Consider the following 13203-nt stretch of genomic DNA (forward strand, 5'->3'; position numbering starts at 1 on the left):
ACAAATATTTCATTCTTTGATTATAATTTATTTTAATTCTGCCCAAAATTAAGTATTAACTATGGCCACCTTTAATTTGGATGGTTTAAAACACAAAACTTTAGAATAATTCCATGGAATTGTGCTTCTTTAGTCTTATCAAATAGAACATAATTGATGCATGTTGTAAATAATTAAAGAGGAAGCTGTCTAATACTGTAGGGGAAGATTATGAATCATATATGTCAATTTGTTACACTGTAAAATGTGGACATGAAGGGGTAAAAACAGATTATGTAGAAAGACATTTTGAGAAAAAGTTGAAGTATATACAATTTATTATCCATATATTGGGATGTTGTTGTCTATGTTAATCCACCAATGTGTCCTTGTCTTGTTGGTCTCACACATTATATTGGACTTTGGTTGTCTTTTTTTAGTTATGTTGGAACTTTCATCATTAACCAACTAAATCCTAAATGCATGGATATTTATATAAAGTCTTATTGCGGCTGTAACATCACATGACTGGATTGAGTATCAACCATATAATGCTAGTTGGACATTAAATTCTGATCACTTTTTTTATAACTATTTTTTTATAATGTAAGGTTCATTGTAGAAATTAAAGCTGTCTAAAAATTGTCACAATATTTTTTCTTCACAAAATATTTTCTATACAAACTTGCTCTATACTCTTATATATATGCATTGAACAATACTCTCTCTCTATATGTTCCATAATTTGCATTTTCCTTCTATATAATCAAAGAATTACTTGAGTGTTGAGTCTTTTTTGTTGTATCTTTCTTTCTTGGGTTTTCATGTTTTACCTATTTGTCCAAATAGCTTCTCCTTAGTTCCATTTCTTTTCTTTGAGGTCTCCTTAATACTTATTCTTGCCTTAATTTTATGTTCATTCTCAAACATTTACATCTATATTTAACCACAACATAGCCTCAAATATACAAATACATCAAAATAAACAAATATTTGAGAAATGAAGTGAACTTTCTCGAGAATGACTCGAGCTATCTGTACTTGTTTGATTTAATTCAAACTAGATTTTGGATTTGGTGTACCTCTTTTATACCTCAAAATTCTTTATCTTTTGCAAATTGGTATATGGATCCAAAACTTTGTATAATGCTAAGTTATGCAAAGTTGTCAAAATGATCCTTTTTATAACGGGTGGACATCCCCTTATACTCATTTTAGTATAATTTTCCTTTATAAAAAAATACAAATAGAAACCCCGTTTTTCCTTTTCTACCAATATGTCCTCTTCAAATTCTTGGACACAAATATTTCAGTGGTTAATGAAGCCAAAATTCTATACAAAATGGTAAAAACAACACTAACTTTTTCTGTTTGTTTGGAATATGTTGTTTTTTTTTCCTTCCTAATTTTTATTTTGGAAAACACAGCATATCCTATGTGAAGTTTATAAATATGAGGCTAGAGATAATCCAAAAGAAGAGGAAAGCAGTTCAGAAGTTTATGAAGAGTGACATTGCTGAACTTCTTAAGAATGGCCATGACTATAATGCATATACAAAGGTAAAAAAAATCATTTAATATTTCAACATTCTTGATGGGTCTTACATCAATGAATTTAGAACATCGTTATTAAGTCTTTGCACTTGATGCAGGTTGCAGAGCTTCTATTCGAGCAAAAATTGTTATCCTGCTATGAACTTATTGCAAAGTTTGTTGAATGCATATCAGATCATGTTGAAGAGCTGAGTAAAAATGGGTATGCTTCTTCAAATAGTGGAATAAAGACTCGATTGTTCAGATAGTGGAATAAAGACTCGATTGTTGATTGTTGTTGTATTTGTAACGCATTTACGGGATTTATAATGACAATATTCTAACCTTCTTAAACAGGGATTGTCCTGATGAATGCAAAGAAGCTATACCATCATTGATATATGCTGCAGCAAGATTTGCTGATTTGCCAGAATTGCGTGACTTCAGAACTTTGTTTACTGAGAAATTTGGGAATTCACTTGAACCTTATATAAATAAAGAGGTAAACCAATTATAACACACCTTATAGCACATACTTATTCATAATTTTCATGTGAATGTAAACTTTGTATCTAAAATTGAATAATTTATTTTCCTTAGTTTGTTGAGAAGTTGAGCAGAGATCCTCCAACAAGAGAAATGAAGATTAAATTATTGTATGATATAGCACAAGAGTTCTCTATAGAGTGGGATGATAAGGCTTTGGAGAAAACACTTTATGCACAATCTCTACATGGAGTAATAGTAAGCCTTCAAATTTACTAGTTTGAATTGATTATGATACAACTACCAATGAAATAATACTATTGTCTTCAGGAGAGGCCTAAGGTTGATAAACACAGAGATGAAAGTGATTACAATAAGTCTAAAGGAAAAGAAAGAAACACTACCTCTCAAGGAAAGAAGGATTTCAATGGTGAAACATGGATTCAACAAAGCAGTAGTGAAGATGAAGCAAGTACAGATATGTCATCAATGGATGGCACAAAATCTAGTTCAATTTCATTGGGAAGCACTTCTGATGATGAAGTACAAATTAAGAGCCCATCTTCCTATTGGCTTATTCCACCACCTTACCGAAAACAAAATACAATAGATAGAGGTAAAAACAATTTAATGAAATGCAACAGAAAGGGTAAAAGATCATATGTGAGAGGTACATCTCTTCCTACTGAACCCACAAATGCAGTAGAAACATCAACATGGCATGCAAGAAAAATGTCCTTAGATCAAGAGTTCAAGGTTGGTAGAGGGCGTGTGCATCCTAATCTACCGGAGGATTATGATGACTTGGCAGCTCGTGTTGCCGCTCTCAGAGGGAGATAAAGCATAGTTACATAGTTCCATCATTTAACAAACGTAACACGTACCAGGTACCATGCTCCGGAACTGGTACTTCAAAGAATGCAACTAAGGATAAAAGAATGCACCTTCACAATTCACAATCATTTATGTTAAGCTTGAAACTTAGTCATTTAGTTATGACTTATGATTCTTATTTAGTTTCAGCTTCTATAGCCATGACAAATAGTTTTATTGGTTTATGTCCATCTATAGCTATACAACTCAAGGTTAGGCTAGGATTTTAATCACATTCCTTTATAAACATGCATGATATTAGAATCTAACCATTTGTGCTAGTTTCATATTCCTTTATTTATATGTGTAATTATGCAATGTAAAACTCATGTTATTTCTCGTATTCACCCGCTATTTCATTTGTGCTAGTCTCATATTTTCCATGCATTGCCCAAAAAATTAGAATCTAAGCATTACACAATTAGTAAATAGCTTTAAAGATGTCACAGTTACAAAAAGGTGAACTTATAGAAATGAAAAATATATAACAGCAAATCACTTACAGATATAGCAGCATAGCTCTTGCTCTTAAGGTATTGAATCGTCTATAGCATCTTGAAACAACTTCTCTGCGTCATTAAGAGCCTAAACAAACTTTGGTTAGCTGAAAATTAATGTAGTCAACATAGCAGTAAAAAGTCTTATTATTTCAAAAAGGAAGGTATACCAATTTTATAGACAATCTGAAACAAAGAACATAATTATTAGCACCTTAAAAGAATCATCTAATGTTCGGTATAAAAGTACCATGAAAAAAATTAGTATATAAAAGTCCAGGACTTGAGTGTAAATGATGTGCATGAAAGGCAATTCTACGCTACAATGTCTAGTGTTGTGTGCTCTCTCCATCTTTTAGCTATCCTCTCAAAGTTTAATATCAGAAATTTAACTAAGTGGACATCAAAGAAATCATGGTTACATAAAATGGATAAATATGAAATTGAAAAGATATTTTACTCACAACAGAAGAAAAGGGAAGATGATCATATTAAAAATGGTGGACTGGTGCATGCAAGGGATGCAACATCCGAAGTTCACCTGATTTCACTGCATTTATATTGCAAAATAAGAAAACAATAATGACTGCCGTGGGGGTTGGAGTGAAGTTAAAATAGCTAAAATATCAATTAGAATCAATTCATTTACCGGTAATACGGGGTTGACCAATTTTATTGGGACATCGAACATGTAGCTTGAAAACAATGGTGTTTTTTTCATTCTTCTCATCTCCCGCATTTTCTGTGCATAAAAAAGAAAGACACAAATAACAAACATTCAACTTTGTCGTGTAAAGGGTGTCCAACAAACAACAAATATAGAATTCCCATTTATTACGCGAGAAAAGTCACGTACTAGTAACTAGAACTAAAATTTATTTATAAATAGGTGCAGATATTAAACCTGGGTATTCAAAAAGCCAGGGATCAGCATTGATTGGAACGAGGCCCAGTCTATGGGCAAGAACTTCATCTTGTATAAGTGAGGTATTGTTTGCAATGTAAACTCTTTCAATAGCCATTGTTGGAACCTAAATTTGTAAAAACCACATCAACTTTTAATTATCCACTAGTACCATTAATATCAATTCAAAGTTAACATACAGAGGGCAACACATAAAGATGAAAATAAAACAAGTATAAAATGATATACAAAATCGGAGTAATTTTAGGCTACAGGTGTGCAGAAACGGCTCTACGTATCTCCATTCTCCCCGGACTTTTCACAACATTGTCAAATTGCAATCAGTTTTAGATATTTTCTTACTCTTACCAACCTAATATTCCACCACAAAAATGAAAACTGAGATAAAAAAAAACAAGTATTTGTGATTTCGGTAAAGCATCTAAACTTGCTAAATGGGGTGAAAATAAATGCAACCAAAATATTAAAAAGCAAACACATGATATTGTGAATACAAACATTAAGGAAACTTAAAATATCTCACATCAGCTATAAGGATTCGTCGAAACGCATTGGCAATTGCTGGATCAATACCAATCATATCGAACTCTATGGTCTCTTCAGTGAGCTTATTCACCTCAACTTTAAAGTTTTCACAAAAATTATCCAACCGCAGACTATTATCAACTCCTAACGCTGCATAAGCACCGGAATATTGTATAGTGTCTGTCTGAAAAATTAAACATGTACAAAAACAGTAAAGAATAAAATCCAAATATCACAGCCACAAAACAAAACCCACCAATATTTAAGAACCTGTTTGTTTCAGCCTTTTTTGCTCACATCAGCTATAAGGATTCGTCGAAACGCATTGGCAAGTGCTGGATCAATACCAATCATATCGAACTCTACGGTCTCTTCAGTGAGCTTATAAGACCCAATCCACGCATGATGATTGAATGAAGATAAATTACTCCAAAAGAGTAAAGCTGTGGTAATTGAGCAGGTGAAAAATGACTCCGAAATTTCAAAGGTTATCAATAGTGATACCATAGAGGGTGAGTTTGATACAACACTAAAGTTGTTGCATAGTGACCATGACGTTACGGGGCATTGGGCCACCATTTTTATCAGGAATGTACCATATTGTCATCTAAAGATAGAAGTGATAGCAGAATTAAATCAAAGTTGACAAACATGTAAAGATACATTTTTTCTGCACATTTAAACAGAACAAGAATCCAAGATTACTTTCAGATACCAACATGCTGAAATAAGATTAAAAAAACTAGTCAAGAAACTGGTCATAAAAGTTTCTTGTTAACATCTTATGTTGATCTCAGAAAGATTTCTATACCTACAATGTAAGCTTACAATATTTGGTATTACCTAACATTTTTTGCACCAATAGGTTTGAAAGTCTTCTGTACCCCGATTGCGCCTTTTTCGGACATCAAAGCTTCCCTTATATATTTCATCCTCTTATGTTTCTTGATAATCTTTGCCCGTTTTGGGTCAACAATTTTCTTCGCTTTTTCCAACTTCTCTTTCCTTCCCTCGATATCAGCTTCGATAACTTTATATCTCTTATCGTCGGGTAATAAGGCCAATCTTGAGAATTTCTTGGGACTCACTATTCCCAGTCTCTCAGTAATGTCTTTGAATGCTGGAACAAGGCCACGCCTTATAAAGCATCCTTCTAAAAGCTGCATTGAATTTAATTTCGGGAGATTCAGGGCATCTTTTAACTCAAGATCCAAGCAAAAAGGAGAGTCCTTTAACCACATTCTGAGGGAGTGAGCCTTGGCTACAAGTACACCGTCTCGTGTCTTACATGGAAGGAAAGGTGATCCCATTTCCCAAAGGTATGCCTTCAATGTGCTATCGAGTGATACCATGTTGTATTCTGCCGCTCCTGTTATAAGCACAACTGATTTCGGTGACTGTGGATGGCCTTCCAAGGAGGCATCCTGCCATGACATTGAATCGCCGATGTTAAGGTAACACGGAGACAAGAAAGAGCTAATTAATAATGAGAATTTTCTTTATTATGAATGATGACAACATTTATGGCTAATAATGCAATGCCTCAAAACTCATAAACAATGTCAAGCCTTATTTTCACTAAACCTTAATTTTAGTGGTCCTTGCAGATTTAATATGATATGTGTTTGACTTCATATAACGAGAAATTTTAATGTCAACTACTAAGACATCCTAAGCAACAAATGCAAATGCTGAAGTCAATGACGCATAGGTTGAGTCGATGGTGAAATTATTCTCTCCAAAGAAAGACTCAGTTTCGAACATACAATTATGCTTTCCAGTAATGATCGGAAATTGCAAAAATATCATTTCATAAGATCCAAAGAAAGACACATGTTCATATTTTACTACGAATCAAATCAACTAATAGCTAGGGAGTTAGTTACTTCCGTGATATTTCCAACATGCCATGCATGTTCATTTACCAGTTAACAGACCTTTTCTGGTCATAATACAAGTTTTTAAAAATGCAAGAGGTTTTGTGAAACAGTAAACATGCTTCAACTCTAATAAGTTTTGAGCCAACACTCCAGGCTTTCAGTTTAGCAGTAATCATAAAAACATAGTTCTAGTCAGAGGAAGTTGGTCTTTCTATTTTCCAAGTCCAAACAATCCATTCGCTCATAGAGCTATTTACTCGACCGAACACATTTCTGGAATACCTCTAATCGAGGGACAAATAGTCAATTTTGACAGAACTTATTGTCAAACTCTTTCAGGTATGAACCTACCTAATTCAGAAGGAAAGAACTTGCACCATATGAAATATAGCTGAAAGTTGGTTCACACTTTATTACAACTCAAACTTGGGTTTGGTTCACACTTTATTACAACAACCATATGAAATATAGCTGAAAGTTGGGGTTTCACGTGAACTCAATCCGGGAAGTATTACCAATTTACCATCACGGAAACAACAATGTATTTACGTGCATGTAGATATAGTCTCGAACAACAGAAGTGAAACGGCATAGACGATTCTTAAAGCAGCTTATAAGGAAAAGAGAACAGACCTGCATGTGGTCAAGCCATAAAGTAAGACCAACAAGAGCTGAACCAGCTGATAGTTTCCGAAAATCAGCCCCCCAGTCCTTCTCAGCAACTCTGAAATTAATAGATATTCGCAATAAGTGACAGTCCATGTTGTGATAACAAGATACACTGTGTCTCAACAGATCATAACTTCAACAGAAGTATATCACCTCCAAGAAATTTGAAAGGACCTATAATACCTACCCAGTGATTCAAATTGCAGACTGCATCACGTGATGCAGCCACAATATTACAGTTGTGGAGATTATCACAACCGCATCACACAGTAATTATAATGTGACACTGAATCACAATAATGCAGCCACATCGAGCCACAATGCAACGGCATCGGACAGCATTTGGGTCGTATCAGGCCACAATGCAACCGCATTGGGTCGCATCAGATTGCATTGATTTCAAAATTATATTTTTAATAACAAAATAATTCACACCACAACTACCACAATCCGCATCGCAATGGCCAATCACAGTAACCGTAACTGTGACGGTAATCGCAACCGCAATTTAAAACATTGCACCTACCTAAAGATATCAGGCCGATAAATGTTTCTCTTGATTGCCAATTGGAAAACCCATGATGCTGAGGCCCGGAGTTCAAATGCCCACAAGAGATCCACTAAAGCATTGACAAAGTTAAAGGCTGCATTATCCTTCAGAACTTCTAGTTTCTCCAGACATTTGTCCAACTCTGAAACTAGTGACTCGGATTTCTCTCTTAGAAGCCTGTAGAAAAATTATTACACATTAACTAAACATCTATGAAAAACAAAATATGCGCTTCTTTCTCTAAAAGAATAAGAAAGAACATAATATTTTGCATAGTAAACAAAATGGAGGGGAGAATTAATGACTACCTGATCGGGAGATCGAATCCAGCAGCTTGGAGTGCATTTAAAATATTAATAGCCTCATTTGATCCCTCGGACAAGCTTGCAGCTCTGATAAAGCACGTCCATATTCGATGGTCTGGTTCTATGGCTGCTTCCATCATCTCTGTAAGCTTTTTAATTCCAGCTTTAATATCTCCTTTTCTGAAATATGCATCAATAACAGAGCTATAAGGTAGAGTGTCCACAACCATTCCACTTGTTCTCAAGTTTTTAAGAACTTTTTCAGCTTCCTCCGGCAGCCCAGATTGGCCGTAAGAAACCATAAGCAAATGCATGGTGGCAAGAGTGGGCTCTATCCCTGCTTCTTTCATTATCGCAAGTAGATTTTCAGCTTTCAGATGATCCCCGGAAGTTCTATACATTTTCATCATTAAATGATAAAAAGAACGGTCCAATTTATAACCACTTGATCTAAGCTCATCAAAAAGTTCCTCAGCCTGTTCAAGCAGTTGTAGCTTACCGAATGCTGCTATCAAGCTTTTATATGTGTCCAGCTTAGGCTCCAGACCATGTTTTCTCATGTCATGCATCAATGACAAACCTTCTTCGGGTCTACGGTCTCTGCAATACATTATAATTAATGTATTGTAAGTTTCCTCATCCGGTTCAAGACCAGCATCTTGCATCTTCTGGTAAACGAAAGCAATCTTTTTATACTCCTCAATGACTGAATATAATTTAAGCATGGAATTACAAATTCTGAGATCAGGCTTAAATCCCGCCTCCTCCATCTCACGTAACATGGCTTCTGCGTCCCTTGCTTTTCTGAATTCGCATAACAATCCAATCATCATTCTGTAAAGATGCATGGTAGGAAGATAACCGGAAGCTTTCATTCCATGGTATACCTTCTGCACCTCAAATAAGTTTCTCGCCTTCACAAATGCTTCAAGCATCAAAAGAATGGAACTTTTACTTATCTTAAATCCCATGTCTTGCAACTCCTGGATTACCACATAAAGTTCGTTCAATCTCCTATCAACAATTAAAGCTTGTAATAAACCGTTTACGGAATCTACAGTTGGGGAAGGACCATCTCTCATCATGGTGTTAAAAATTGCTCTAGCTCGCTCATAACAACCACTGAATGCATAAGCATGTATTAAAGCATTCCAGATCCTTCTATCAACTTTTGAATATGTTTGTCTAAGATTCCCCACTAAACTTTCTGCCTTTTGCCATATCTTTAATTTTCCATATGTTTCAATAATTTCAATATAAACAGATACGTTATCCAATATACTGCCTTTTTTATCCACATAATTCAGCAAATGGTGCGCAGTTTCGGGTAATCCCATTTTACAGTAGACAGACACCATAACAAGGTAGATACCTTCAGATGGCTCAGCGCCACTGAATCTCATGTCGGAGAAAACCTGAGAAGCTGCATCAAAGAGCTCATTATGCATGCATTCCTGAATAAGAGATTCGTACATAGTTCGGCTTTTAAATGAACCAAGTTCTCCTTTACTTCTGTATTCCTCCAAGGCTGAATCTAACTTTTTAGCCTTGCAAAGTATAACGATGAGTGCTTCTGTGAGCATTTGATTATCTGGAACGTGTCCTCTCAAAAATTCAAGAAGTTCACATGCTTCTGAATATCTACCAGATGAACTATAAGAACTCAAAATCGATAAAAAGTTCTCTTGATCCAATTCATAGCCATTGCTGATGGCAACTTTCAACATTTTAGCAGCATGATCATAACATCCCCCCTTAACAAGAATCGATGAAATAACTTGTGGATTCATACCATTCAGTTCTTCCATATCTCTGACAATTCTTTCTACATCGTCCAACTTGTTTTCCCTCACAAACACTTGTAGCATGACCTCGTATACGCCATTATCTGGTTTGAAGCCATCATTAATCATTTCCTTATAAACCTTCATAGCCTTTTTTATCTCATTGAATCTCATAAAGAAATCTAACATAAGTGAGTATGCTACACGATCAGCTTTGATCCCTGACCTAAGCATGCAATTAAATGTATCTTCAGCCTCTACTCGCTTTCCAGCCTTCGCATAAGCACAAATTAAAGCACTATATGTCCGCAAAGTGGGCTTAACTCCTGCATCCAACATTTCTGACATCACATTCGAAGCTTCCACGATCTTATTTGCTTTCCCAAGTGAATCTATTAAAACAGTATATGTAACTGCATCAGGACTCCGGCCAGACGATTTCATGTCTCTGTAAAGCTGCAATGCCTGGTCGTGCCGGCCTTGTTTTCCATACATGTGTATGATAGTGTTGTATGTCATCTCATCCCTTCCAAACCCCATTTTAACCATTTCTTCACAAATATCCTTCACTTTTTCTGTATTCCCTTCCTTTGAAAAAGCATACAGTAAAGAATTATACGTAACTGCATCCGGAAAAAATCCTTTAGACTCCAATTCTCTAAATAATTCTTCAGCTTTCTTTGAATGTCCACATCTACCATATACCGAAATCATAGCATTGTAGGTCCATAGATCAGGTAGACAATTGTTGCTTACCATATCATTAAAAATCATAATTGCTTCCTCCAAATTCGACTCTCTAGAGCAGGCACTAATAAGAGTATTATAAGTTATTATATCCGGTCTAACGCGCGAACTTCTCACTTCATTCAAAAGTTGCATAGCTAAATTAGGCACCATAGCACCCGATTTCATCCTAGCATTAATCAAAGTATTGAGACTCACCAGATCCGGCTCGCACCCTCTCTCGCGCAATAAATCAAGCATCTGCTTTACCTTATCGAACTGCCCGCTCCTCGCATAAACACCCATCATGGCATTGTAAACTTGGACAGTATCCTCGATGCTCGACTCACCCCGAGTGAAAACCTCAACAGCGAGCTCTTCTTGATTAGCTTTCCCCAACACAGCAATGATAGTTGCAAGCATCCTTCCTTTAGGCGAATACCAATGCTTCAAATTCAACCACTCGTAGGCTTCGAGGGCGCGCTGCCAACTCGTCTGCCCCACCCATTTAACCAAAAAGCAAAAATCAGTTGGCGTCATCGGAACCGAAGTATCATCCAACACATCAGCAACATACTCCCCAGACTTCAAACCCAGAATCCTATCAGTAAAATATTTCACTCTATCCCTCCAATACTTATCCCTTTTCAGTGCTAACCTATTCATTCTCTTAACCCTTTTCTTACTTACCTTACTCCCCAATGTTTCATGGGTTTTCTCATCATTCACTTCATCAAAATCTGGTTTCTGGGTCTCCACAGAATCTTCAACTTTAGCATAAAAATCATGACTTTCTTCCACAGGAGAAGAAACTATGAACTGGGTCTTACTCTGAATCCTAGTTTCAGGGTAATGCTGTGATATTTTCAAATTGGGGTATCTAACAGAAGGTGATGCTCTGCTATAGTTAAACTTAACACTTTCATTGTTCTTAGTATCAATGTTAGGACTCAATTCTGGAGAGGAATCAATGGAAGAAGAAGGAATAAAAGATGAAGACTTTGAATGTAGTGGTGGGTGAATTGAGGGTATGGAATTGAAGGTGATTAATCCTGAACCTGAGAGTGACATTTTTGCTACGGATTATGTTGAAAATTTGCGACGAAATGAGATTGTGACGGGTTTCAAGTTCTTCTTCCACTTAGTACTCATTTCCCTTATCGTATTCTTCTGAAGATATGATACAAAGTTTTATTCATCATTCATTCCTGCATTTGATACTTATCCTAATGAGAGATATTTATCCAGAAATTGAGAATGTGAGCATGGACATGAAATATTAATTCAAAGTAAAATAATATTGAAAGACTAATTTATGTTTTTATAATTTTTTTTTTAAATAAATTTTTTTATTGGTTTGGTATAAAAAGTAGAACATGAATAAGGACATGTGATCTCATCGGTTTCAGAAAGCTTATTAGAGGTTTATTACTTGATTTATTATAGATTATATGTTAGGTTAGATTAGACATTTTTCGTGAATAGATTTAACTCTATCTTTATAAAAAACATATTTAGCTTAATAAATCAGACTTTAGATTATCTAAATGTTATTATACATATAATTTTAATATAAAATATATACAAAAATATAATTTAATTGTTAAAGTTAGATATGTCTAGTTACAAGTAGGTTTATTAGTCTATTTAAATGTAGATATGATGTTATATTTCAAGACCATATAATATATGAGGTCTTTAAACGTGTCAGATATAGACTTAGAATCCTTTTTTAAACAGACTATACTCAAGTTCGTATATGCTATATAAATTCAACCTATTTAAGACAAAATTTGTCGTGACATGTTTTCACCCTCATCCTCTTGGATAAATAGGGGAATAGGATAATCATAGTTAGGCTTAACTTGAATACATTGATGTTGGGTGGCCTATCTCTACTCGTACCTTTTTCCAATCAAATAATATTTTTTTTTTGTTTCCCACAGGTATTCTCGTACTGGAGGCAATCCTATCCGAGCCGAACACATCCACAAGTAAGTGGGGCTAACTCTCCCAACGGGCATTTTTCCATCCACAAGACTCGAACCCAATCAAATAATGTGTAAGTATAAGATGATAATTAAGAATGGGTGAATTAGTTATATAGATAACAATGAATTTTTCGGCTATAAAAAATAGAGTTTGTTGCAATGACATAACTGAGAAATAAGATAGCAAGGAGAATGGAGAAAGTGCACAATGATTTTTATATTGATTCACCTTTGTCCACATAATATTACATTGTATTCTTTTCGCATAAGAGATTTTTCCACTAATATTTTGAGTTGTAATTACAAATCTCACCCTCAGACAAGCTCACCATGATGGTCAAAAACTATACACAATAATTTTTATACTGGTTCGCCTTCTATTCCACCAAATTACGTTCAGTACACTTGTCGGATAAAAGATTTTTTCAACTAATATTTTGTGTTGTAATTATAAATCTCACCTAAGACTAGCTCATCATG

The 13203-nt window shown here is 35.0% G+C and overlaps 3 protein-coding genes and 1 long non-coding RNA gene across 4 annotated transcripts; 1 reads left to right on the forward strand and 3 right to left on the reverse strand.

Moving 5' to 3' along the window:
• LOC109347816 lies at positions 1219-3211 on the forward strand. Its single transcript, XM_019587888.1, has 6 exons — positions 1219-1324; positions 1407-1539; positions 1632-1735; positions 1870-2014; positions 2113-2250; positions 2329-3211. The coding sequence occupies exons 1-6, from the start codon at positions 1257-1259 to the stop codon at positions 2836-2838; spliced, it is 1098 nt and encodes a 365-aa protein (XP_019443433.1). The 5' UTR covers positions 1219-1256; the 3' UTR covers positions 2839-3211.
• LOC109347000 (DNA-directed RNA polymerases I and III subunit RPAC1-like) lies at positions 3860-5172 on the reverse strand. The gene is made up of 5 exons (XM_019586739.1): positions 5116-5172; positions 4817-5002; positions 4273-4399; positions 4018-4110; positions 3860-3918 (listed from the first exon to the last, which is right to left on the reverse strand). Exons 1-5 carry the CDS (start codon positions 5170-5172, stop codon positions 3860-3862), a joined length of 522 nt encoding a protein of 173 aa, XP_019442284.1.
• On the reverse strand, positions 5461-11997 carry LOC109347813 (pentatricopeptide repeat-containing protein At3g18110, chloroplastic). The gene is made up of 4 exons (XM_019587885.1): positions 8226-11997; positions 7894-8094; positions 7332-7422; positions 5461-6242 (listed from the first exon to the last, which is right to left on the reverse strand). The coding sequence occupies exons 1-4, from the start codon at positions 11801-11803 to the stop codon at positions 5658-5660; spliced, it is 4455 nt and encodes a 1484-aa protein (XP_019443430.1). The 5' UTR covers positions 11804-11997; the 3' UTR covers positions 5461-5657.
• Positions 6438-7323, reverse strand: LOC109347817. Its single transcript, XR_002107657.1, has 2 exons — positions 7125-7323; positions 6438-6905 (listed from the first exon to the last, which is right to left on the reverse strand). It is a non-coding gene; the product is annotated as an uncharacterized LOC109347817 (long non-coding RNA).

This window comes from Lupinus angustifolius, chromosome LG05, assembly GCF_001865875.1.
Source record: "Lupinus angustifolius cultivar Tanjil chromosome LG05, LupAngTanjil_v1.0, whole genome shotgun sequence".
NCBI lineage: Eukaryota > Viridiplantae > Streptophyta > Magnoliopsida > Fabales > Fabaceae > Lupinus > Lupinus angustifolius.

Bases quoted from the DNA above. Each gene is read 5' to 3' on its own strand.
- LOC109347816 (XM_019587888.1), top strand. From the start codon at position 1,257: ATGTCCTCTTCAAATTCTTGGACACAAATATTTCAGTGGTTAATGAAG. The intron at 2,015-2,112 runs GTAAACCAATTA...TATTTTCCTTAG, and splicing joins AACCTTATATAAATAAAGAG to TTTGTTGAGAAGTTGAGCAG. The intron at 2,251-2,328 runs GTAATAGTAAGC...TATTGTCTTCAG, and splicing joins ATGCACAATCTCTACATGGA to GAGAGGCCTAAGGTTGATAA.
- LOC109347000 (XM_019586739.1), bottom strand. From the start codon at position 5,172: ATGATTGGTATTGATCCAGCACTTGCCAATGCGTTTCGACGAATCCTT. The intron at 5,003-5,115 runs GTGAGCAAAAAA...TTAATTTTTCAG, and splicing joins GACGAATCCTTATAGCTGAT to ACAGACACTATACAATATTC. The intron at 4,400-4,816 runs GTGAGATATTTT...TTACAAATTTAG, and splicing joins GACGAATCCTTATAGCTGAT to GTTCCAACAATGGCTATTGA.
- LOC109347813 (XM_019587885.1), bottom strand. From the start codon at position 11,803: ATGTCACTCTCAGGTTCAGGATTAATCACCTTCAATTCCATACCCTCA. The intron at 8,095-8,225 runs GTAGTCATTAAT...ATTTTTCTACAG, and splicing joins GGATTCGATCTCCCGATCAG to GCTTCTAAGAGAGAAATCCG. The intron at 7,423-7,893 runs GTAGGTGCAATG...TATTAATTTCAG, and splicing joins TATCGGCCTGATATCTTTAG to AGTTGCTGAGAAGGACTGGG.